We start from the raw sequence: 27985 nt of genomic DNA, 5'->3' as shown, positions 1-27985 counted from the left end.
AAGAGAAAAAGTAAAGTTGGTAAAGGGAGAGAGACATGTGAAAAGAGCTAGAATGAAGAACGAGAGGGGAAGATTTAGAAATACAGAGAAAGAGAGATATTGTCAAAGGGAAGACGGAAAGATAGAAAATCACCAAAAAGATTGAGAAGATAGAGACGAAGAGAGTAAAAGAGAAGAGGAACAGGTGATACAGACGAAAGGAATAAGGCATAGAGAGAAAGAAAAATTAGTAGGCAAGGAGGACGAATACCGTAAAATATGAAAGGAAAAAAAAGACAAAACAAAAATAGTTAGAAAGTGAAACAGTGGAAGGAAGGAAAATTTATATATAACCTATAGAAAAGATTGGCAGTTTGATAAGCACGCTTTTGTTTTCTGTGTTGATTTTGATGTTACTTAGTTTCAGGTCAACTCTTATCTTATAGTAGAATTCCATTCGCATCTAGGATGCCTTACAAGAAAATATTGTCCGTTTGTGGTATCCGTCTGCCACCCGACTCAATTTGACCCCCTAATTACCAGATCTGGTTGCGCAGTTGTTATAAATACGAACTGCATTTTGTCGTTGGTTCTATGTGCTGTTTGAACTTTATTTACAAATACCATGAAACTATGTTTTATATGCGTCACTATTTACACCGCGCCTTAAGATACCAGTTCTGATGTTATACAAATTTAACGTATTTTGCATGGTCTCGATCAGTGCGGTCAGCAAAATTTTGCACCAACGTGCTTATATCTGGACCATTGATATGCCCATTTAAATGTCTTTCTGCGTATTGATTCCTGGTCAATGATGTTTTTGTGTGTGTGTGTGTGTGTGTGTAAGAGTTCCATGCAGGGTTAGCATATTTCACAGCAAGTCTAAAAATGGTTTTATATGTCAAGGTTTTGTTATGGACTTCGTGAACGTGTAAGATTTTGTTGGATTTCATATCATCTGGGTAATTTGCAAGTCGAAACTTGGGTAGTTAAGCCACAGGTCAACCATGTGTAAGACCCATTCAGCATTGTAAGATTTTGTTGGATTTCATATCATCTGGGTAATTTGCAAGTTGAAACTTGGGTAGTTAAGCCACAGGTCAACCATGTGTAAGACCCATTCAGCATTGTAAGATTTTGTTGGATTTCATATCATCTGGGTAATTTGCAAGTCGAAACTTGGGTAGTTAAGCCACAGGTCAACCATGTGTAAGACCTATTTAGCATTGATCGTCCTTTTTTTTTTTTTTTGTATATCTAGAACTACATTGATCATGAGTAGTCTTTTTTGATTAAGATAGTAATTTAATGAAATTTGGTTCCTTTTCCAGCGGATCATGCGACAGCATGGACGCTTCGTTGGCTTGTCAAAACTTCGGCTGTGAGTGATGGTGGTGCCAAATATTTAAATTGGCTAACGCTAAGTGCATATTATTGATTTGAAATGAGTAGCAGTGTAAGCGCGGCGGGGGGGGGGGGTTCATTGTCATTAGAACCACATATAGGTGGTATTAAATTTTACTTGCTTACAAGTCCGAATTTCTTGATGAAAAGTTTTGCGGCTGGGAATGGAAGCCTAAGTTGACGTTAATTAGTTTGTACATCTGAGCGTCAATTGTAAAAACTCTGAGGAGAGGATTTAGATTAAGTCCTTTACCTCGAATAACAAATCGAATATCAAATACACCTATGAGTAAAGGTGCTTCAGGCCGTTATCACCTGGTCTCCGTTAGCCTGCTGAGGCTATAGGACTGCCAGTTCCATCAAAACATACGTATTTAATTCCACTTTTCTCTCCAAAACATAATGTCCCTATTGGTACATTAAAGTGTCGTTCAATTTTTAAGGTGACAGAATGTGAGTTAGGAGAGATTTGGGGTATTATTTTCTAGCAGGCCGAGAGACCATGTAGACACGGAGGCTTTGCTGCAGAATTCCTCGGCAAAACAATCTTTTATGCTACAAGCCCAAAGCCTGAAATTTTCGGTAAAGGGGAAAGTCGATCTCGACGAAATTGGAATTCAGAATGTAAATACGGACGAAATGCCACTAAGCATTTTGTCCGTCGTGCTAACGATTCTGCCAGCACTCCATCATTCTTGGAAACAATAATAAAAATACGAGATATAAGATCATTTTTTTTTTTCAAATTTTGACACAAGGCCAACAAATTTGAGGTGCTTTACTGGCACTAAATTTTCAACCTCAAAAGGATGTATGATAAAGATGACCTTGGCGCCATTTTAACTGAGAATGTATGGTATATTAAATAATAAATGTATTACTAGAGTACTCTCTGACTTTATAAAATCTTCAAATCAGGATTTCTTAAAACGTCTTCCCGAAGTCTATCAATTCATATGATTATCAACAATATATATATAAATGTACAATTATTTTTGGTTTGTATTTGAAATATATTCGAAGTGTACAGTATTATATATCCACAACGGTCGCTCTTACCAATCGGTTTCGCACTAGGGGTTCAATATAGTGTTAGATAACAGTCCGATTATGTAACCCTGCGCTCTTCAGAGATAGCCGTTATAGAATGGGTTTTGTGTGTGTGTGTATGTGCTTGGAATTATATTTTCATTCTTTAAAGAAAATGAAACAATAACATTTCAAATTTCCAGAAAGTAAAACAGTAAACTATTAATGCTTTCGTTATTGAATAAAGATTTTTAAGGTGGGGAACTGGCAAAAGTTACAGCGCCGGGCAAAATGCATTGCAGCATTTCTTCCGACTTTGCGTTCTGCGTTCAAATTACGCTGAGGTCGACTTTGCCTTTCATCCTACGAGGTCGATAAAATAAGTACCAGTTCTGCACTGGAGTCGATGTAATCGACCAACCCTCTACCCCATAATTTCAGGTTTTTTGCCTATAGTAGAAAATTAGTGATTAAAAATTTCTTTCACTATTTCGCCAGACTAGTTGCGACGGCGCCTGACCTAATGACTAAGATATTGGGATCATGAATATAAAGTCGTGGTTTCGACTCTTGGATTATGTAATGCACCCTGAGGAACGCATATCATTTCACGTTGTTCTAGTCTAAACCAGTTGAAAATGAGCACCAGTTTACTGCTGGTGCAGCCCTCTCTCTCTTTCCAGCAGTCATACCTCGATGTTTCGCTGGGTCACGGTTGTTTACGTCTCTGCGCTACTAATTGACGAAAGCATTGTACAAGCTACCAGGTCCTGCTTACGAGTGACACCTGAGCTGTTTATGGTGGTGAATTTTCTGAACTATGAACGTCAGGAAAATGCTTTACAGTATTTCTTCCGGCTCTTTGTTATAAACTGAAATAACGCTGAGGCCAACTTCACCTTTCACCCGTCCGAGATCAATAAAATGAAATACCAGAGCCAATGGTACTGATTATACCCCTCTCCTAAAAAAATTTCTGGCTTTGTGCCGAAGTTAGAAATCATTATTTTTCTAAACCAGTGTATTGATAGAATAGCCAGAGCATCGTAGAATCTGTCTTGTGGAATTTAGTTCCTGCTTTTTCCATTCCGATTTCTAAAGCTAACTTATATATAACCTTATCTTTCACTTTAATTTCAAGGAAGTGAAACAATTTCATTATATAAATCCTTTATCAGGACCATAGAATTATTTTCAAATGGTTTTTACTTTTGTCACACAGTCTCTTTTCTCCGGTTTCCTCTTAATATAAGATGCCTATATTTCAATCTATAGCTAAAAGACGGAAGCTTTTCTTGTCTATTTTATGACATTCTATTGTTAAGTATATTGATGTCGATATTTTGGGGGTTTTTTTATACGTATTTTGTATCATATTAGTTAATGATTGTCTTGTTAATTTGTTGGCAATTCATCCCCCACTTCCTTTTTCGTGTAGGACAATTTGTTATTGTTGATGTTTGAGATGGAATAGAAAGGCGATTTATCACGAAATTCGAAATAATTTACATTATTTTACTTCGTAAAATAGATAAAAACCGAAAGTAAAAGAAGGCCGCATTGACGGAAGTGACACAAAAAAAAAAAGGCTTGATAAAAGAGACATATGAGATTTTACGGTGCTTCACGAAAGGGAGTCGGATGTTGTAAACTTAACCCAGAACTCTGGTCTTGTGCTTCTGTAAGAAATTATTGCTTTGCTGAGATCTTTGAGCACAAAACCCACAACTTTTTTCAGAGAGAATTGTATGTAAGTCGATTAAGTTGATTATTGTATCAGTTTTGGAAGGCAAAGTTGATCACGGCAGCATTTGAAATCCGAACATACAAGGACAAAAGTAGGATCTTTTCGGTTTGAACGGCAGTTTTTAACATAATTTATAGGTAACTAAACAATTTTTAACTTCGTATACTGGTAGAATGTGTATATAAGACATATTTTTCTCTTGGTTTTATTGAGAAAATTCTATACTTTGTAAGATATTTGTTGTTTTTTTTCTTCAATTTCTGCAATTTCAACCAATCGCTGACGTCTATTGAGGTGAAAACATACTGTGCCGTATGAATATATCCCTCGTTTAAGAAACAGATTGGGTTTATATACATTTGTGAAGAAAAAAAAGATACCCTTCCCCCACCCCTAACCCTAACTAACCTTAACCCTAAAATAGATTGAAATGCAATAGATCGATAGTAGGGTCATAATTATGGGTGACAATTTCATATGACACCGCTAGAAAAAACTGCCGTTCAAACCGAAAAGATCCAAGGACAAAACTAATACTGTACTTCTTGTGAAATTTAAAATATTTCGATAAAAAAAAAACTGTTAATGACAACGGCAAAATAGACAAAAAAGTCAAGATTACTGCGGCGCTTTTTTTTATTGTTTTTTAATGAAGGGAGGTAATTAAACATTAGGTATTTGGAACAATGCAATGTCGATTCGGCCGTTTCAGTGCTGAAAATAATTTCAAGCACGAGCACAAGGTCACACGTTTGCAGAGAAGTTATAATCCTTTATGTCAAATAATGACCTCCATACTACACTGTTTTGACATGATGTCAAAATGGAATAAGATTCCTTTGACAAGGTTCATATCACTATATTATAGCAGAAGAAAAGGAGAAAATGATGTGTAACATTCGTACTTTTCTGGGTGGTATTAATGTGAATCGTCTTTAAGCCAAAATGGAAACCAAATCGCGGTTTCGTTATAAAAAGGGCTGATCTCTTGTTCTACAGTGATTTCAGATATTAGCACAAGGTCAGATTTTAGTGAGGGTGAAATTTAACAAAAATGCAAATCCTGAACAATAGTCATGATTTTTCCATAATATAAGTTTGTACAAAAGAAGGATCTTTTCGGTTTGAACGGCAGTTTTTTCTAGCGGTGTCATATGAAATTGTCACCCATAATTATGACCCTAGTATCGATCTATTGCATTTCAATCTGTTTTAGGGTTAGGTTTAGAGTTAGGGTTAGGGGTGGGGGAAGGGTATATTTTTTTTCTTCACAAATGTAAATAAACCCAATCTGTTTCTTAAACGAGGGACGTTCATACGGTACAGAATGTTTTCACCTCAATAGACGTCATTGATTGGTTGAAATTACAGAAATTGAAGAAAAAAACCCAACAAATATCTTACAAAGTATAGAATTTTCTCAATAAAGCCAAGAGAAAAAAATGTTTATAAACACATTCTACCAGTATACGAAGTTTAAAAGTGTTTAGTTACGTGGAAATTATCTTTAAAAAAACTGCCGGTCAAACCGAAAAGATCCCAAAAGAAAGAAAAAGGGGAGAGAAAAACAAGAACAATGCAGCATCAGGTGTTTCAATTGGTCGCACACCACAAAGTTCAACGGAACCTACTGAAGCAAGCCAGCATGTTCGCATTACCAAGGGCGACAGCGAGGCTAAACCGTTGGAAAAGCCAAGCGCCCTCACGAGCATCACCCGACACCTCGGTGATGCGAGTGGGCAGTGAAATTTTTTCCCCACGAGAGTAATGAACTCATTTGCATACAGCCAATCAGAGCTCACCTTGACTTTGATGTCCAAGTTAACAAACATACTCTACCAAGTAAACTCAAGAGGAAGAACAAGTTGGGCCTAATTTTAGGAGACAAGTAATTCGATAGATTTGCATCTATACCCATTATCAGATTTTGTTAGGGCCCCTTATGGTAAAGATGTGGATGGGGAAAATGTGGGTAGAGGGTGATATGCTAGCTTTACAAAGTAAACAACAATACAAATAACTACGCAAGGGCGGCCATGGTTGAAACAAGAACAAGAACAACAAGCATTCTTAAAAGAGAAAAGAATCATGGTCGTTCCTTATCCAAGTGACCTCATCTTATCACCTATCACTTGTTATGCACTCATAAATTAGTTTGATAGTTGAGCTCTGGTTGGTTATAAGCAGATGAGTTTATAATTGGGGTCCGGAACTCACGTGGGTAAAAAATTTCGCGAGCGGTCAACGATGATAAGAACTTCTGCAGTTAGTGACTTAGTTCCCCTAAGGGTCTCAAACGCCACAGGTTGGAAGAGATAGTTCACTGTCAGGTCCTGATACTTCAGGGTTTTGTTCCGTTTGGTTATGGAAACAGTGACCCTCGCATTTACTGCAGCATCCAGGATTGGTTAGATTAATTCACTTGGACAGTATTTTATCGATTCGGAATGTAAACGGAAAAGTTTAACTCGACACCAGTTTAGACCGACATCTGTATGCAACTGGTACTTAATTTATCGACCCCGAAAGGATGAAAGGCAAAGTCAACCCGGGTGGAATTTGAACTCAGAAGAGTGGTAGCTAAATATTGCAATAACAATTCTTTTAAAAGAAATATTGAAATGATTGGCGTAACTTCGGTATAGGTACCGGAAGTACCGGATACATTTCAAGAAAGTGTTGTTTTTTTTATATATGGGGGTTAAGGGTGGGAGAAAAGGGTGGGAGAAAAGGGTTTATGTTATCTTCAGAAATGTAAGCAAAGCCACTTACGGTACCTATACCGAAGGATCGCCAAATGATTTTTTTCAAATTTTGGCACGAGGCCAGCAATTTTAGAGCTGTGTGTGTGTGGGTAGGTGGGGTGAGTCGATTATATCAACCTCGGAAAAAGTGAAAGCAAAGTCGACCTCGGCAGCATTTGGCGCAGAACGTAAAGCCGAAAAAAATGCTGCTAAGCATTTTGTCCGATGTGTCTAAAGATTCTGCCAGCTCGGCACCCCCGAAATATTGAAATAATAGATAAATAAATAAAAGCTTAACATTTATTGCATAGCTTTAATTACTTTATTTTCATCACTCTAGAATTAATTATGCAAGTACCAGTAATCTGCTGAGTTAAATTAATCTACTTTATTTGCTCATCTCTCTTGTAAATGAATCAATAATGCAAAAATCACAATAAAATCATGTTTTATACACTGACTGAAATTACTGAACTAATTAGGTGGTTAATTACACAAAGTGACATTATACGATAAGAGAAATAAGAGATATATATTTTTTAAATTTAGTACTTGCACAAATTGCGTTAAATTATTGGGATGGAGAGAGAATATGGGAGTTAAGTCGGGTATATGACTCGTCTATCTTGAAGCATTTGTTTAATCGTTTCAAGGAATAAAGCCAAGTCAAATATTTACATTCCCATTATGACTGTTCCCAATTTTTAATTGTCATTTGGTTCCCTTTTTTAATATAATAATAATGAAATTATTGTATACAGTGCTCAGGTGCACCACAACTTGTCAAAAGTGCGTATAAAGCATATGCAGTAATGTACAAATGTCTGGGAAGTGAACAGTGTATGAGTCAGATACATGCTTGCGTGTGTATGGAGGGGAGAAAATTAGGTGTAGTGTTGGTGAATCTCAGGAAGCATGGAAGTTTTGAAGGATGCAGTGCTCCGACAACTAACAACTGATGCCGGCAGTTTGTTCCATGCTTCAGCAATTCTTAGCGTGAAAAAATGTTTCCGAAAATCACGGGAGCTGTGCTGTTTTCTGACTTTGTAAACATGTCCACGGGTGTTAGACAGGTGGAGTTTGAAAAGGTGCTCAGAGTTATTGTTAGTAAGATTATAAATAATTTTGCTTAGTATTGTTATATCATGCGTTTGGAATATAAACGTTTGTTCGTTTGACGTTTTTAACAAGTGTTATCAAATGTAAATGAATAAGTCTCCCTCTCAGAAAAACTTGAACTAGTTTAGAATAACCTGAAACTATTCAGGATCACTCCTATTCCTAAATTAATTTTTATTGCTTATACAGACTTTTCTCTAAAAATATATGGAGATAAACTATCAAACTTTAATCTTCCATTATCTCAATCAGTATTAGCAACATATGAATACAGGACAATATTGATATTAATTTTGGTACAAGGTCAGCGATTTAGGGGGAGGGTGTAAGTGGATTTCATCGACCCCCCCCCCAAGTGCTCAACTGGTACTTATTTTATCGACCCGAAAGATTGAAAGGGAAATTCGACCTCGGCGGAATTTGAACTCAGAACACGAAGACAGAAGAAATACTGCTAAGCATTTTCCCCGGCATAGTAACGATTCTGCTGACTCACCCCCATAATACTGAACAATATTAATGAACAAATTAAGGCAGTGAGCTAGTAGAATCGTTAGTATGCCGGGAAAATTTCTTAGCGGCGTTTGGCCTGTCTTTACGTGCTGGGTTCAAATACCGCCGAGATCGATTTTTCCTTTTATCTCTTCGAGGTCGATATAATCAACTTACCCCTCCGCTGGAATTGCTGGCCTTACTCCAAACTTTGAAAGCAATATTAATTAACAGATTCTGTTGGTTTCGAACACATAGATTTAGATTATAAGCTTCATTACATCTTTTAGCAGTTTGTACCTCGATTCGAACCACCTGACTCAGATATCCAGTTTAGAATCACAGTCTAATTTTATTTCCATACAGGGCATAACCAACCCTCATTCTGCATACAGTTGTCTTGCTCTTTCTTCCTGCTATTCCATTGGTTGTAAGTATTCTCTATACTGACTGGGCAGGGAATCCTGCACAGTCAATTTCGACTGGAAATGGCCATGTATGTCATCTATTCTCCATGAAAAAGTTTCTGGTACTTGGCGCCCTTCCATTCAAAGGCATTTTCCTTCCTGTTTGACTGTAAGCTCGATCACTATTCTTTATTCATTTATTTATTTTTGCCTTCTCAAGCTACAAAACTACATTCGGCCTTTGATTGGTCAAGACGACCAGGGGAAATTGCAACCTTCCCTCGGGTCCACTTTCACTGCCTATGGTTAGGTCTCTTGTGTTAAACTGCTTGTTTTTGCTGTGATCAATGTCAATCATTTGTCTTCTTCCATCACGAACTTGATTGATGGTGTTGTTTTTCCCGGTTGGGGTTGTGTTATACCTCTCTTGCACCTGTATTCAAGTGAATGTCACGAGTACGCTATCATGGCACCATTTGTATCCGAATTAGTCGGGTAGAATTCCCTTTTATGATCTTGTAGAGACTATCCGGAAATTTTATTGCGGCATTTATTCCAATGCAAAAACTATCAATCTGAGAGATGACATTTTGAAATCTTCCTAAGATTATCCTGGTTGGAAGTATAATTTTCAGATCTACCAACAAGTAAATAATATCCTTTAATTCGTAGACTACAAAAAGGTTTAACATTTAGCTGTTCTTCGTTTCTATTTGTTCTTATCTTCTTTTATATAAGAGGCATTAGGTAACATTTTCGGCCTATCATGATTTTCCAGATCCACACGGACTCTTAAATTAAATGAATATACAGTTATTTTCCGAGGGCGCTTGACTTTCTCAACGCCTTAGTCTCGCCATCACTCTTGGTAACGCTGCGAGCGTGTTGGCTTGCTTCAGTAGGTTCTGTCAAACTTTGTGGTGTGCGAACAGTTGCTGTGATAAAAGAAAAAAAAATTCCCACAAATGGTTTCAATACAGTTTTAACAGAATGATTTCGAAGAATTAGATGAAAGTTCTCCGGTAATTTTCTTTCATGTAATTAAATTTTTATGTTAATTTTAAAATTTGCCAGCGAAATCTTATAAAATGACGATATTCTAAAAGATGTACATGTTTATATGTTATATATGAAACATTTCACTTCATCTTAATATTTTATGGCTAACAGTAACATTAATTGACATAGATCTACTTCTGTAAGCAGAATTCGTTGCTGAAGAGTGCACGGCATTAGAGATTAGCAGGTGGTGGTAGTTATATTAAGTTTTGTTATTTAAGGAATATCAAACTCTCAGCCAAGTCTCGTCAGTTCACACAAGGATCCACAGGAGAATGCGGCGGCCATGTTGAATAGTGTTTCCTCTTTACAAGCACAGAATTGTTTATGACTTTTAGAGTAGATTCTCTTTGTAAAACTTATGTATTTATCTTAATAAATTTCTTTAAAGTTTTCTAAGAGTCTTACATAACACAGGAACATTAAAAAAGTGTGTGACCTCTATAACATGCTTATAATTTTATGATGTTCATTACTAGCCCAAATTAAGTGCGTACTTCTAGATATGAGGACCCTGATAAATCTGCCAAGCAAAGTGATAGAACTCTAGAGCCCGATCTTTTACCAAGTTAAAGATTGAATCAAAGGCGTTTTTTAAAATCGAGTTTGAGAACTACCCGGGGCTTAGGAATATCTTTTTTGGCGTGAACATACCCGAGCAATTATTAATTTTTCACAAAGAGCGACGACCTATATTGAAGTACCCATCACTCTCACATATCTGGGAAGGTGCTGCTTCATAATCAAACATTCTAAACGACAAGTTACTCGGTTGATTGGGAAACCATCACGCTACTTATCCGCAAAAGCGCTGTTTTCTCTAAGTTTGTCTTCTCACGCTACTATTGCAGCTACCGCTTCTTTGAATTAACTGTTTCTATTTAGGCTTACTGCCCATCAACTTTACCGTGTATCTCGTTTCCCGTGTCCTATACATTATACACCTTTTCCTATCATTCTTTCCTAGAACTGAAACCTATGGTTTTGTTTGGAGACATCGACTTAAATCTGTTTAAAATAAACATTAATAATGTCGATTAGTTCAGTATGAAATGGCCTGCATCGGAAATGGATAACACTCCTGGTATAACATTTTTGCAAGCATAAAATTTGAGACATACCAACCCAAAACAAACATATCGAAATTTCGTCTTGTTTTAATAAGTTTTACTCCGTTATTAAGACTTCTTGAGTGTTTAAAAACACTCACATACAAAAGTAGACGATGACATACTGTAGTAAACCCAGAAATTAGCGTAATGATTAATTCTAATAAACAAAAAAAATTCTGAGGGCGATTCCAAAGCAATTAAAACTTAATACACACATATTAGCGACTCACAGCTGGGTACAATGGGTATACATTGTGAGGAGTTGGTATAGAAAATTACTTTTTAAATTCCTTCAATTTTCATCCAGCATACCTACACAAGTGTGCCCCCCACCATCGATTTTTTCCCTCATAACTTCCAGAAAAATGTATATTTTTTTAACGAAATTTTCTGCAAACACACTTCAGTGTAGATCCCGACTATATCGAAATTTATGGTGAAAAAAAAAAAACTTTTCCGGGGATACGGCGAAGAGTTTCCGAAAATTCACACGACTCGGCTTTGTTTCCTCATATCTTTCAGAAAAATGCGTAATTTTTAATGAAATTTTGTAAAAAAAAAATTCATTTCAGAGTGAATACATGACGATCATATCGGAATTTAACATGAAAGAAATTGGTGGATTCGTACACATACATGCTTACACATCTGTATCTAGAAAATGAAACTTGAAATTTCGGTGAAAAGAAAAAAAATTGATGTGTGTCAGTATGCATGTGTACGGGTCAACTAATTTTCTTTTTTATATTAAATAACTATATTATCGTAATCTACACACTCTGAAAGGTATTTGTTGAAACTGTCACCAAAGAATACCTATTTTTCTGAAAGACATGAGGAAACGAAGCCAAGTCGTGAGAATTTTCCGAAATTCATCACCTCACTCTCGGAAAATTTGTTCCCCATGAATTTCGATATAATCGGAATCTACACTATCTGAAGCGTATTTGTAGAAAATTCCATTAAAAACATCCATTTTTCTGGAAGTTATGAGGAAACAAAGTCAGGGGGGGGGGGCACTTGTGTAAGTAAGCCTTTCATCATATAAGCTTTATGCTGTATACGTAGTACAGTATGATACGTTAAAAAAAATATTCAAGTGAATTAATAAATGCCAACTAGACACTGCTTCAGAAGTGTATTAATTTGAATCTGTTAAATGTTGTTTAGCTCTTTATTTTTCATGGTTTATTTTATGTTTTAAGATTGTAGTTAGATTGTCTCCAGAAAACCGGAAAACCCAGAAATCCAGAATACTTCCGTCCCAAGCTTCCCGGATATTTTTTTCCGGTACCATATAATTTTCATGTCACTTTTTTTTTCAACAATTCACTCGTCGCCTCATTAATAAAGGAACTCACTATAATATAGGATGTCGAGATTGCTTGACGGTCACGACTTTCCCATTTACAGTGTAAGCAAAATACAATAGCAAGGAACCGGGAACTGAAATCAGATCTCAGTTGTAGCCTTATAAGCGATCGTTTCCTTTCTAAGGAAGGGACTTGATACAAAAGTCTACGTGATTTAGCAGACGAGAGTTATGGTTACATATTTGAAACCGTTATCTTAAGCCGTAGATTTTTATAAACTGAAAAATTGTAAATGTACCCTATTTTTATATTAACAAGTTAATAAGTAATTATTATTTAATAATAAATATTTACGATATAAAATATTTTAAATTCTTATTACGAACGAGAATTTTCGAAAAGATATTAAATGATGTTGTGAATTGTACGAATCGAAGGCTGGTTTACAAACCGGCATGGCAGACGTTTAGTGCTTAACGAAACTGTAAACATAGAAAAAGGTATTTATTTCTATTGTCTTAGGTTGATGCATGTTTCTTAACTGGTTGAAAGCTATTCTTCAATTGCTTTGTACTATATAAGAACGAAAAATCTTTCTTACGCACGGATTATCATAGAAATAAACCTGCGATCTGTTTGAACCTGTGCAAATGAAAAGCATGAACATCACACGTTCTGCTTCTTCTTCAATGTGTAGTCTTGTGTCTAAGAATATATTGTGTTGGAAGTGATTGCCATAGAGGATAGATAAACTTTCGTGGAAGAAAATTACGAACAGGTTTCTGCGGAAGTAAAGAATAGGCACACCACCCGTATTCTTTACCTTCGCCCAGGTTTCGATTCCCGGTTGAAGCCATTTCATCTAATTTCCACCGGTGATACCCTTCAAAATGACCTCATAGTGTCTCGTTCCTGTCCTCTCTAAACCTGATATTCCATGAGTATATATATATATATATAAATAAATAAAACTTTCATTATAAGCCATTTATTTTTTATTTATAAGTTATAAGTTAGGTTAAATATAGCAATACTTGATTTTTCTTTTAGTTGTAAGTCATAGAGAAAATGTTTAAATGGGATTCTGAGACATTCATGAATTTTGTAAGACTACTGGTTATGAAAGAGAAGCAATTATAACAGGAATTAAAACAGAAACTTCAGCAACATGTCTCATAACATTTTAAGCAGCATGTCTTATGTAACGGTTTCTGAAACGCTACTTATGTAACAATTTCTTATTTTCAGATTTATAGGCGCTCTGACATTAATTTCTTTTTTTGTAAAACTTTGGCTTTATATGTGAAGCATTTTAAACAATGGATTGTCACGGATTCGATTCTGCGAGGACGAAGACGTGGCACAAAGTACATCGTCTAATTAAACACTTCTTAATATAGTAGGGCGCGAATTGAGTGATATTTGCCTGCTATTTTTAACGGGTCGATAAACCACGTAGTGGCTATCTCCCTTTTGGGTCGATTTTTAAAAATATTTTCAATAGCATTTTTATATTATGTCGGGTTATTTTCAACATGTACATTCCGGATTAAAAGTATAGCTTTAGGGGTAGTTTGAAGTCTGTACTTAGATTTGATGACCAGATCTTATGCATGTCATTACAGGCTGACCAGGCCATACCCTTTCTAGTTAGAAAGTCTTTTCCAGATGATGATATGTATGACCCAAGATATTTGTAATCAGAAACCATATTTAAAGGTGCACTGTTGAGAGTATGGATGATGCAATCACTGTTGGACAGGCACTTGTTTATGTATTCAGTTTATGTATTCAGTTTCTACTATATGGCTCAGAAACCTGGACGTTATCAAAGAAGTTTGAGAGGCGGTTGGATGGAACCTACACTCGCCTCCTTATGAGAGCTCAAAATCTCTCGTGGAGGCGCCATCCAACCAAAATGCAAATATATGGGAAACTACCACCTGTGTCATCTCTTGTGAAAGGTAGGAGAATCCAGTTTGCTGGACATTGTTGTAGAGCTGAAAAAGAAGTAATTTCTACTCTTCTTCTCTGGAAGCCATCTACTCGCAATACCAGAGGGTGCACACTCTCCTACCCTGATGTAATCTCCAGGGATACAGGCATCCAGCAACAGGACCTCCGTAATGCTATGATGGACCGTGAAGTCTGGCGTAACATAGTAAATTCCATTGTCTCAACCACGGTCGAACAATGATGATGATTAGGGGTAGTATTTGTCCCATTTACGAGATGGTATCAAAAAGTTCCCGGACTAGTTCTGTAGCGCGCCAACAGATGGTAGCACACGGTTGCGTACGCAGTGAGAGTTAGTGACCTTCGTGAGGCAGTGTGCCGAGTGACATTGCTGTATTCACTTCGCAAGTTGTGAAATTTGTGTTTTTGTGATCGCGTGTATGCTGTAGTCTGTGATTTTGTCATGAACAGGAACAAGGAGCCAACGAGAAATGTTTCATAAAACTTGGGAAGTCTGCTACAGAAACATTGAACATGCTGCAGCTAGCTTACGGTGATTAGGCAATGGGCCATACACAATGTTTTTTGAGTGGTATGGGCATTTCAGAAGCAGAAGACACCTCTGGAAGACCTGCCGCAAGCATCACCCCTGGAAATGTATTGTACAGTGAGAATTTGTCCCCCAGGGCTAGACCATCAATCGAGAGTTCAACTTCAACATTTGGAAACTTTTGAGGGAGGGCATCTGGCGAAAGTGACTAGATCTGTGGAGCATGAAGAATTGGAAAGGGAAAAGTAAAACCTTTTTATGAAATGAAAGTGAACGTTACCTTACTTACCTGTATAATGATGTAGCCTGAATGATTTCTGGTAAAAAGTCCAAGAAATTTGTCGTGAATGTATCCCACATTCATTCACTGTGTGTGAATTCAATCAATATATGTTTTAGTGTGTAATATCTGGAGTTTGGTAGCATAGAATAGGTACTCCAGTAACACAATTAGATCACTGAGGCATTACTGAAGAATTGGTTTTTTGAAGGTTTACACTTAGGTGGGCTTTCTCATGGCTTGTCTGGAAACACAACATGATCTCCATTGACGCTATCATTATCCAGACCTGCCTGAGATGGGCTGGTCACGTTGTCCAGATAAAAAACAACCACTTACTAAGCAGTTTCTCTACTCCCAGTTAAAAGAAGGAAAACGAAAAAGTAGAGGGTAAAAGAAAAGATTCAAAGATGTTCTGAAAGCCAACTCCAAGAAATTGATATTGACTCTGAGAACTGGGGGAGAAATGGTCAGAATCAAGAATGCTAGAGATCCATCATCAAAGAGGTGAGTAACAACTTTTGAGACCAGTAGGACTGCTGAGCAAGAAGAAAAAGAAGAGGCACAGAGAAGATAGAGGCACCAAGAAGAGATTTTCCATCCGGAACCACCTGTCCCACTTGTTGAAGGAGCTTCCGAGGAAGAATTGGACTTGTCAGTCACCATCATTGATATAGAAAAAAAGGACTATCATCCTCAGCCTTGAGGAATAGCCATGATGACGATGACAAAAGGACTAACAAAATACTTGTCGGGCTAGTGAAAGAGCCTCTTCAGTGATTCTCAATAGAGATCCATATAGACCCACCCTGAGGGTTCATATAAGATTTTTAGGTGTCCAAGCAGCAAAATAGTAAACTAGGATCCACAATGGTATTTTAAGGCGGCGAGCTGGCAGAAACATTAGCACGCTGGGCGAAATGCTTAGCGGTATTTCGTCTGCGTTACGTTGTGAGTTCAAATTCCGCCGAGGTCAACTTTGCCTTTCATCCTTTTGGGGTCGATAAATTAAGTACCAGTTACGCACTGGGGTCGATGTAATCGACTTAATACCTATGTCTGTCCTTGTTTGTCCCCTCTGTGTTTAGCCCCTTGTGGGTAATAAAGAAATAGGTATTTTAAGGCCCTCTGAAAAATGTTGCTTTAAATGTATATATTAGTATGTATTGCAAGATATGACAAGGTTTCTTTCTCTAACATTTTACATCGTTCAATCTACACAAGGGAGTGTGTGAAAAACAAAATAGGAATTTTGAAAGAAGTATACAACTAGTTTTTAGACATTGAATGACTATGGGTCCACCAGAATAAAATAATAATCAAAGGGGTCCATAAATAAAAGATAGTTGAAAACTCCTGCTCTACATAGTTGCTTGACCTATCAGAAGTAGCAGTCACATTTTCTTCAAATCATGCCCTATAAAAGAATACATTCGTTAATATAGTCTTGTGTCCACTGTCTGCAGGAGAGGGGTTGAGGTGGGGCTATTGCACCAATTGGTGACTATGAGGACTGTGCAATTAATAATTGGATGGGTTTGGACTGGAACACAGTATAGTAAAGGTGGAGGCACATGGCTCAGTGGTTAGAGCAGTGGACTCGCGGTCGAGGGATCACGGGTTCGAATCTCAGACCAGGTGATGTGTGTGTTTATGAGCGAAACACCTAAGCTCCACGCAACTCTGGCAGAATGTAATGGTGAACTTCTGCTGACTCTTTTGCAACAACTTTCTCTCACTCTTTCCTCCTGCATCTTGCAGCTCACCTGCGATGGACCGGCATCCCATCCAGGTGGGGAGCCTATATGCCAAGGAAGCCGGGAAATCGGCCTTTATGAGCCAGGCGTGGTTCGAGAAGGAACAAACAACAGTTATAGTAAAAGCAATGGGACAGAAATCATAAACTTTTAAAATCATAGCCCAGAACCTTGATGACTCAGCCAACAGTGGTTCACTCCTGCTAGTGATGGTGGTGGTGATGGTGGCAGTAAGGATGACATCAAAATGGCATCACTCTGCAGGGGAGGAAGAAAGATTTCTAAAGGCTCCTAGCTTCCTCTTGCTGATGGGGCAACAGTCTTCTACTGCAAACAAAGGTTACATTTTCAACAAAAACACGAACATTCAAACCCAGCGTACATCCACACGGACTCTTTTCTATGCACTCGCACAAACATAGACATGCAAGCCCACAAATATAGGTGAAGATGCATGGGTTAGTGGTTAAGGTGTTGGACTAATGATAGTAAGATTATGGTTTCGATTCGTGGATTGGCTGATGTGTTAAGTTCTTGAACAAATCACTTCATTTCATGTTCTCCAGACCACTTAACAAGTAAAAATGAGTAATTCTGTGATGGACTGATATCCTGTCCAAGGAGTAATATATACACCAGAGAAATTGGTTAAACTGGCTCTATACTCTTTACAGAGTAATGTGGATGAACCATCAAGATATAGAGAGCACAGAAGATTCTGTCCTCTGTAGAAGTGGTGGTCATGGTGGTAATAGGAAGTTCATTGTCATTGTAGTTTAATTCTTTGTTTCAGGTAGATTTTACACATAAGTGAAGACATCAATTTACTAAAACGTCACCATGTACCGAGTGTTCTCTAACAGACTGGCTTCAGCTCAGAATCTGCAACTGATTGGAGCCCATCTGCGGTTAATGTCTTCATGTCAGAAAAACTTGGTGGATCGAATAATCCGTGTGGATCATGCCGGTGAACTCGGAGCTGACAGAATCTATGCAGGACAATACGCTGTCCTTAAGAAAACCCCAGTTGGCTCTCTCATTAAGGTAAATCACCAAAGTTTAATGTTTACTTTTGTTATATTTGTCTATTATTATTATTATTATTATTATTATTATTGTTATTGTTGTTTATTTCAAAACTTTTTGTGTCTAACCCTTATGATGGAATTTAAGGTGAGTTTATTCTTGGATAACAAGTCACCATTTGTGACCTCAGCCATCCAAGAACTTTCAAATGATCTTCACCCTTCCTAACAAACAGGCCAGCTGCATGTATTCTATGTGCTTCTGCAAACCATTCTTTTCTGTTCACTTCTTAACCCTTTTGTTACCAACTCAGCTGAAACCGGTTCTGGCTCTGTAGTACAAATGTCTTGTTTTCAAAAGTTCTGAATTAAAATCTTCCACCAAACCTTAGTCACAATTTATGTTCTAATTATAGAAATGTAATAGGATTTTTTTAAGCATTGAATGGCTTGGAGGGTACATCTGTGTAAAACAGGAATCAAAGGGGTCCATAGGCAAAAAATGGGTGAGAGGCACTGCTCTAAACTCTCTTTGTCTTCTGTAAATCTGCAGTTTTGTGCTAATAATTTTTTTTTTTTTTTGCTATTTTGCATTTAGGAAATGTGGGAGGAAGAGAAATACCATAGAGAAACATTTGAAAAACTGATGGTCCAACACAGGGCTCGACCCACAGCTTTACTACCTATTTGGAATGTTGCTGGATTTGTCCTTGGTAATTATATTATTTTGCTATACTTTCTACTGTCCGCCATATCGAATTTTCCCAGCTACTCCTACCTTCATTATGGAACATGCTGGTGATGATGTTGCAGACATACAGATATTGGGTTGTCCGGAAAGTTCGTGCCGATTTTTAAAGGAAAGAAAAAGGTCAATAAATACTTGCCATTACATTTTTAATCAACCAAATATGAACCATTTTATTGCACAATGCATCTCCATCTTTCCTTTAACTTGAAAATACCCTCTTCCCAGAAATGAGGTGGTTTCATGGCAAAGAATTCATCAAGGTATCTTTTTACGTCATCCAAAGAATTGAAATTTTTACCATTAAGACTATTCTGCAGAGATCTGAATAAGGAAAATCTGAAGGAGCAATATCTTGTGATATGGAGGGTGGGGTAACACATCCCAGCCGAGCTGCAGCAAATTTTGTTTGCTTCCCAAAGCATCGAGTGCCAAAAATGAACTTTCTTATCTTCCATTTTAAAGGGTTACAGAATTAAGATAGGTTATAGGAACATAAACCTTCTTCAATGAAAAGATAGCTTAAATTGTGCTCTAAATGGAGTTGTAGTCAAATCCTATTTTATGACTCAACCATGTTCTAAAATAAGTCGAATGGTAAGCTACTATAAATCGGCATGAACTTTCCGGACAACCCAATAAATACATACCTACAAGCATATATACATAATAATAGTTAAAATATAGAAGAGGCAGGCAAACAAGTATACATACAAGCATTATGGCTGCCCCCTCGTTATCGAGTATGGCCATTGCACGAAGCTTAACTGTTACTGGTGCTGTGATCGAATGTGACTTTTTAGCCCAGCTAAAGATCTACAATGTCTTGTACAAAATTGGCAACTAAAACCTTTACTGGTAATAGCCGGCTGTAGTTGTAACTGGGCTTCATGTACCTTTGCATGTCGTTTAAGTCCTCCTGCCGAATTACACTCTCTTCCACATGCCTGGCAGATAAGATTAGTATGGTGTGTTACACACCACCAGTGGCCGGGTTGTCACTCATCTGTCTCACTTTATGACTACGAAGATGACTCTTGAGTCCAGTTTTACTGAGGCAGGATCTTCCTTTGATGCTGACATGCAATGTCTGTACATACAAGCATACATACATAGATACATACACACATGCATGCATGCAAGCATATACTCAGAGTGAGAGAAGAAAATATCGCCTCGACTATCTGGAAGTAAAATTTGTTCCAGTATTTGTAGTTTTTGTATTCCATGAGTATCCTGGCATTTCTTTGAGTTCGTTAACATTTTATACATTTTCGATTGTTAGGTGCTGGCACAGCCCTGATGGGGAAAGAAGCAGCTATGGCTTGTACTGTGGCAGTTGAAGATGTAATTGGTCATCATTATAATGCGTAAGTATTAAACCATATCATGTGACTTGTCTGTTAATATTGAGAAGTTCCTGTTTTTCTTAATTTTGTCAACATCAGTGGAATTGTAGTTGTGATACCAGTGCCGGTGGCACGTAAGACAACCATCCGAATGTGGCCGTAACCAGTGCTGCCCTGACTGGCCTCCATGCCGGTGGCATGTAAAAAGCACCATCCGATTGTGGCCGTTTGCCAGCCCCGTCTGGCCCCTGTTCCGGTGGCACGTAAAAAGCACCATCCAATTGTGGCCGTTTGCCAGCCCCATCTGGCACGTAAAAAGCACCCACTACACTCACGGAGTGGTTAGTGTTTGGAAGAGCATCCAGCTGTAGAAACACTGCCAGATCAGACTGGGCCTGGTGCAGCCATCTGGCTTCCCAGACCCCAGTTGAACCATCCAACCCATGCTAGCATGGAAAGCGGACGTTAAACGATGATGATGATGATGATGATCCATTGCAATGAACACTGATACGTGTTAGTTGATCGAGTAATACCAGAAGGTGTCGTACTCAGTGACTGACAAAGCAATATCATTGTAAACCTGTAAAAGTGCAAAGGGAATGCTTTGAAAAGAGGGATTTATAGGGACATCAAATTGTTGGACCACAACAATCACAGACAGGATCACTGCACACTTGATCAAGAATAGAGTTAGCTATGATGAAATGCTGTTCAACTTTATGTCTGGGAGGGGTACAATCTTACTTATGAGACAATTTCAGGAGAGGTACTTAGCAAAGAGCAGATCACTATCCCTGGTATTCATTGACTAGGAGAGGATCTTTGACAGAGTACTGCATTCTGTAATCAGGTGATCACTACAGAAACTAGATGTAGATTATTGGCTTGTGAGAGGTGTACAAGCTATGTACATAGGTTCGACAAATTGAGCTTGGAGCCAAGGGTCTATCAAGGCTCAGTTCTCAAATTCCTCCTATTCATCATAATCTTACAAGCTATCACAGAGCAGTTTAAGACTGTTGATCATGATAATGTGCATATACTGATGATCTAGAGTAGAATTAGAGAAGAAATTGACATTATCAGATCCCTCCTCTCTGATCATTGTGTGCATGCGACTCTGGAAGGTGTTACTGCTTCTTAGTATTCTATCAATCTAGGTGTTTCTCAAGGCTCTATTCTTGGTCCACCTCTATTCTCCTCTACATCAGCAATCTTCCTGCCAGGGTTCTTCACTTCATCAATGTTTATGCTGATGACACTACTCTTTATTCTGGTTTCTCTGGCAATCCCTCTCCCTTGAAAAAGTTGGAATTTGCTGCTAATCTTGCAGTGGATCTACAGCTGCGAAGAAATGGGGTGAGAAGTGGCTAGCAACTTTCAGCCTTGGTAAGACCAAACTCATGACTTTCAGTATGAAATGGGATCCTTATCTTCCTCCTATTTGCATGAATTATAGGTCTGATGTGTCACGTTGTGAGACAGTCAAAACACTTGGGGAAAGGTCTTATTTGAAATTCCTTAGTCTTAATTTCTCACCTGATCTTTCTTGGTGTTCCTACATACAGTCAATTTGTAGATCTGCTTCCCATCAGGTGGTGCTGGTATAGGTCAAAGGCATGCCTCAAATCTGAGGCATGTTGTATTTTTACAAGTACACAATTTTTTCTTGTATGGAATACTGTTCTCATATTTGGGCAGATGCACCATCTGTCACTTGGACCTCCTTGATAGGGTTCAGAAGTGAGTCTCTAATTTGATTGGCCTCTCTCTTGCCTCAACTGCAAACCTTGTCACAGCAACATGATGTCACTAGTTTCAGTATTTTTTATTGTTATCACCACAAAAAGTGCTCTGATGAACTCTCTCCCTTAGTTCTAGATCACTTTGTGCCACCTCGTCTTCATCCAAATGCTATTGTGCTCCCATGAATAAAGGAAGTCTTTCTATCATTCTAGCTTTTTTTCCTCGAACTGCCAGACTTTGAAACTCTCTTTGATCTCATTATTTTCCCACTTCTTATGACCTGAACTATTTCAAGTAAATTCATTCCTTTCATCTCAATTTTGCCTTCTTCGTACTCCTTTACACTGCGTGTCTTTCCGTCTTGTTTGAGACTTTCAATTAAAAGAAGAAAAAAGAAATACCTTTTTCTGCTTGTCTTTCATTTGTTCTCAGATAAATTTTTATGATGAAAGGAGGTGAGTGGGTGAAACAGAGAAAGGAAGAAAGGAAAATATGAGGAGCACCATGCATAAATAGCGAAATCCCCTAATCCCACTTGTATTGTAGATCAGTATAGTAGAACACACATTCAAAATACCTCTCTCCCATTTTCCTTTTTCAACAGCCAAATTCGGGATTTAGTTGAAGATGATCCAGTAAAACATGAAGAACTTTTGAAGGTCTGTGTAGTTTTCTTCTCTATTTCTTCCATATTTTTCTTGTTTTAAAATCTATTTTCCAATGTGTCTTCGTTTTTGTTTTCTTTTTTCCATAAATTATATTGGAACATTAAAGTTGTCAGCTACAGGATCTCAAAGAGAAACATCCAATGCAGCAGCTGCACTTATAAAATTGGTTTATTAGTATTATTATTACTGCTGCTGCTGCTGTTGTTGTTACCTCTGCCTTCACTAAGGTGGAGGTATTGTTTTCAGTCATGTTTGTTTGTTTGTTTGTCCATGGACAAGATATCTCAAGAACTGCTGGATGGATTCAGATGAAACTTTCAAAGATGTTTGACCTCATACTGGCATGAACTGATTAGATTTTGTGTTTGATCCGGTACCACACAAGGATTCTGGATTATTTGTTATATTTACTTTACTTTACATGAAGTATTACAATCTTATGTTGACTTTCAAGTCTTTCTCTGATTATCTCCCTTGAAATCACACTCATGGTTTCCGCGTAAGTTATGGTGGCGTTGCTGTTTCCAAAGTTTTATTTTTGTTTCTCTTTTATTAATTTTACTTATGTCTCTATCTTAGTAGAAACTGATGGATAAAGAAATCAAACTACATAAACGGCAGCAAAACCGTTCAGAAATTAAATAACACTAACATATCTAGTAATGATAATAAATTTAATTTATCGGCGACAATTTTTAGTTTTAATAATTTTTAATATATTGCTTCTGTTTAAAACCTCTTACCTTCTTGACAATTGCATTTCTAGCTCTCCCTTAAAGGCAGCTTTACTTCTTGGATTCCCGTTTTTGTGCACAACGATGTTGTTAAACCTCCGTTAACAGCACCGTATGCTGGTCCTTTCCGTTTTCTTTCGCGCATGGATAAATTTTTCACTATAGACCTTTATGATCTTAAAGATACTATAACCATGGATAGATTAAAAAAGGCCTTCATAGAGAAAACTGTCTCTGTTCCCATGGCAGATGACACACTAACAGCATTACAAACATGGCCTGCACTCCCATTTTCATATTCCATGACTATCATTGGGATCGATCAGGTACCGAACAAAGATTCTGGATTATTTTTGGGGGTTTTTTTGCTTAATTTTTGAGAGCGGTCAGGTTCATTTTTAGTATTCTCATTTGTGAGAGCAGTCGAGTTTATTTCAGATATTCTCATTTTAAAAATCATCTCCAGCTAATCATTTAGAGGATATTGGCGTTGCCTTGGCAGAGGTTGACGCTCTCTGAGTACTCTTGTTGTTGTTGTTATTAATATTATTATTAAGGTGGCGAGCTGGCAGAATCATTAACATGCTGGACAGAATACTTAGCGGTATTTTGCCCGTCACTACATTCTGAGTTCAAACTCCACTGAGGTCGACTTTGCCTTTCATCTTTTCGAGGTTGATAAAATGAATACTAGGATCAATGTAAATGATTTACCCCCTCCTCTAAAATTGCTGGCCTTGGGTCAGAATTTGAAATCATCATTATTATTATTATAATTATTTTTATTATATACATAAAAGTATATGTTTGTATGCAAGTAAGTTGTAAAACCCTTTTTTTGATAATCGTTTTTTAATTTTTTTTCTTTTTTAAAATTTTTTATTTTTAAATCATTTTTTTAAAATTCCAATTTTTTATATGAATATATACAGCCCCTCTATAATGTCCCACTTTCACATATATCCCGAGATCTGATATAAAAACATTATAAAATACCCATGTTTGAAACCGAATCCAGCCTGCAAGATCAGATCATCAAGCTCGCCTGAACAAACCAGGTTTCTATTAGAAGCCTGTGAAACTTTCAATTGCATGGAGCCAATCAAACTGTCTTCAATAATAATAATCTTTTTGTATTATAGGCACAAGGCCTGAAATTTTGAGTGAGGCGGGTTAGTCAATTACATTGGCCCCAATGTTTGATTGGTACTTATTTTATCGACCAAAAAAGACAACAGGCGAAGTCAACCCTGGCTGCATGTGAACTCAGAATGTGAAGATGGATGAAATGCCACAAAGCATTTTTTCTCGGTGTACTCACTATTCTGTCAGCTCACTGCCTTAATAGTAATATTAATAATAATATGCCCTGATGCAGTACCAGGCTGTGGCTTTCATGGCTACTGATCTTAACTGATTGGAAGTGTTATCATGCACATTGTTTTGTCTTGGTATAAAAGATGGGCTACAGCAAATATTCTGCTCAATACCACAGATTTGCTTGTCAGTTGTTTGACCGTAACCAGTTGAGCATGTCCCTTAGTGGCTGATGATATGTGCATCTCTGATCACGAGCAGAAGTAGTGGGGGAGCATCATAGCCACATGTTGAGAGGGATTCTTTGGGGTTTGAATAATTCACCTCTGGAAATGGGTCTTTCATTCAATTATTCAGGGACATTTTGAGCAGGATGGGCTACTGAAGAAAATTCTAACTGGGCCCCACCTGCAAGGTCATATGCTGTTTATCTTGATATGAGATCACCATGTCGTGCACATATGGTTGTGATGCATGTGCCTGGTGTACTCTTATCAGATGGATAGTTCTGATGGGTATACTGGGTTTCATATATCTTACCCCAGTGTCACTTTGATGGCATGCACTGCTCTCTCAATGATAATAATAATCTTTCTGCTATAGGCACAAGGCCTAAAATTTGGTGGGAGGTGACTAGTCGATAACATCGACTCCAGTGTTTCACTGGTACTTAATTTATCGACCCTAAAAGGATGAAAAGCAAAGTCAACCTAGGTGGAATTTGAACTCAGAATGTAGTGATGGGTGAAATACTGCTAAGCATTTTGTCCGGCATGCTAATGATTCTGCCAGCTCACCGCTTTAATAATAATAATAATAATAATAATCCTTTGTACTATAGGCACAAGGCCTGAAATTGGGAGGAGGGGGATAGTTGATTACATCAACCCCAGTACTCAACTGGTATTTAATTTATTGAACCTGAAAGTTTGAAAGGCAAAGTCGACCTCAGAAGAATGTTGCGGCAGACGAAATACCACTATGCATTTTGCCAGCTCACTACCCTAATAATAATAATAATATGCATATATGTATGTATTAGGTTTTATTTCAAGATTTCTTGCCAATAGAGAAAGAGCCAGTTTCTAACCCAGATCCAAATCTCCTTCATTGGAATTTCGACAGCATCAACTGCGTGTTTTTGCATGCATCTTCTGTATATGTATATATGTATGTATGTATGTATGTATGTATGTATGTATTAATTAATTATTGTTTTTTTGTTATGTATCTTTATAGATAATAAAGAAATTTCGTGATGATGAATTACACCATTATGAAACCGGGCTTGAACATGATGCTGAGCAAGTAAGTTTGTTCTCTCATCTTAAAAACTGTTGTGTCCATACTTTATTGGCAATTGATGGATTAAATTTCTCTTTTTCTCATTTTCCTTTTTTAATGTTGAGATCATTTACAAGGGTGTCAGCAATGTCTCTTGATTTTACTTTGGCAGTGATGGCCATCTGGGGAGAATTCTTATCCTTTAGTCTTCATTTTGGTTTGATGATCATGGCAAGTTTGGGTATTAACTAATTTTTAGTAGTCTGAACTTGTACAGCATCATCCACGCTTTCTCACTCCAATTCATCTGGATCCACTGTCTAGATATGTGTAGGGTGGTTGGGAACAGACTGGCCAGAGTTGTTGGAAACTTGGCAGAATTTGTCAAGAAACTTGGTGCAGGCATGGCTGTGTAGTAAGAAGCTTGCTTCCCCACCATATGGCTCTGGGTTCAGTCCCACTGTGTGACACCTTGGGCAGGTGTCTTCTACTATAGCCTTAGGCCAATCAAAGCCTTGTGAGTGGATTTGATAGATGGAAACTGAAAGAAGCCCATTGTATATCTATATCTACATGTGTGTTTTTGTGTCTGTGTTTGTCCCCAGCACCACTCGACAACCAGTGTTGGTGTGTTTACATCCCCATTACCTAGCAATTCAGCAAAAGAGATCAATAGAATAAGTACCAGGCTTTAACAAAAAAATAAGTACTGGGTTGATTCATTCAACTAACAAAAAAATTCTTCAAAGTGGTGCCCCAGCATGGCCATAGTTTAATGACTGAAAAAAGCAAAAGTTAAATCATAAACTGTCTATGGGACTCCTCTTTAATATTTCTGTCAGTTTTTTTTTTCTGCTGTCCCAAGTACTCAAAAGACAGTGTAACTATTTCATCCTTGGTTGCTGGTTTGTTAATCACAATCATGAGCTAGAGTCTTATATAGATATTCTACAGCATTACAGAGCAAATTGAGATACGTAGATAGGCGCAGGGGTGGTTGTGTGGTAAGTAGCTTGTTTACCAACCACATGGTTCCAGGTTCAGTTCCACTGCATGGCACCTTGGGCAAGTGTCTTCTACTATAGCCTCGGGCCGACCAAAGCCTTGTGAGTGGATTCGGTAGACGGAAACTGAAAGAAGCCCGTCATATATATGTATATATATGCATGTGTGTGTCTGTGTTTGTCCCCCTAGCATTGCTTGACAACCGATGCTGGTGTGTTTATGTCCCCGTTACCCGATAGAATAAGTACTGGGCTTACAAAAAGAATAAGTCCCGGGGTCGAGTTGCTCGACTAAAGGCGGTGCTCCAGCATGGCCGCAGTCAAATGACTGAAACAAGTAAAAGAGTAAAAGAGTATATTAAGTATTGTGTTTATACATGCTGCATTGGGAACCTGTATTTACTTATCTCAGATTCCTTTTCTCTCTATTTCAGGCACCTTTCTATAAAACATTGACTGAAGTGATAAAAGTTGGTTGCAAAGGAGCAATATGGCTATCGGAACGAATATAATGTCACATCTTCCTCTCTCTCCTCATCTCCTATCTTAGCTATCTCCATTGCCTCATTTCCTATTCTTTGCCCTTTCTCTTCCTTTCTCTTATCTATCTCCATTATCTTAGCTCCTCCTCTTCCTCCTCCTTCCACTTCTAAGCACTCAATCTACTGATTGTGTGCGTTTCACTTTTGCCAGAAAGTCAACTTTTTGCCGATATCCTATGATTTGCTGTAGGTTGTTAGGCTTAGAATACAGAATGGGATACACCTGCCAGATCCTGTCTGTGACATCTTGGTCATTAATGGAAACAAATTTTGCAAGCTTTCTCTCAGGTTACAGATGATATGTGTGTGTGTATGTATATATATATATATATACATACATATTTCAAAATAGAAAATTACCCTTTAACAGGTAATTTTTACATGCTAGAAATAGCAGCCAACACGACCAAAAACCACAATTTAATAGCAAATTTCGAAGTAGATGAAAGGTTTTTATTTTTCATCTACTTCGAAATTTGCTATTAAATTGTGGTTTTTGGCCGTGTTGGCTGCCATTTCTAGCATGTAAGAATTACCTGTTAAAGGGTAATTTTCTATTTTGAAATATGAATATGTTGTCTATTGACTTCTTATACATGCTGGGCCACTGGTGG

General features: G+C 37.6%; 1 protein-coding gene across 2 annotated transcripts; it reads left to right on the top strand.

The window, feature by feature from the left end:
- The first annotated feature begins 162 nt into the window (after positions 1-162).
- LOC115220907 (5-demethoxyubiquinone hydroxylase, mitochondrial) lies at positions 163-27792 on the top strand. 2 transcript variants are annotated; one of them, XM_036510544.1, is made up of 7 exons: positions 163-360; positions 17745-17995; positions 18575-18689; positions 20010-20094; positions 22427-22481; positions 25781-25849; positions 27264-27792. In XM_036510544.1, exons 2-7 carry the CDS (start codon positions 17792-17794, stop codon positions 27339-27341), a joined length of 606 nt encoding a protein of 201 aa, XP_036366437.1. In that variant the 5' UTR covers positions 163-360; positions 17745-17791; the 3' UTR covers positions 27342-27792. The 2 variants fall into 2 exon arrangements, with proteins under 2 accessions (XP_036366437.1, XP_029646967.1); XM_029791107.2 differs by lacking the exon at positions 163-360 and adding an exon at positions 12776-12908.
- The last annotated feature ends 193 nt before the right edge of the window (positions 27793-27985 follow it).

This window comes from Octopus sinensis, linkage group LG17 (assembly GCF_006345805.1).
Source record: "Octopus sinensis linkage group LG17, ASM634580v1, whole genome shotgun sequence".
Classification (NCBI taxonomy): Eukaryota; Metazoa; Mollusca; class Cephalopoda; order Octopoda; family Octopodidae; genus Octopus; species Octopus sinensis.
This window is presented reverse-complemented; position numbering and strand designations above follow the sequence as displayed.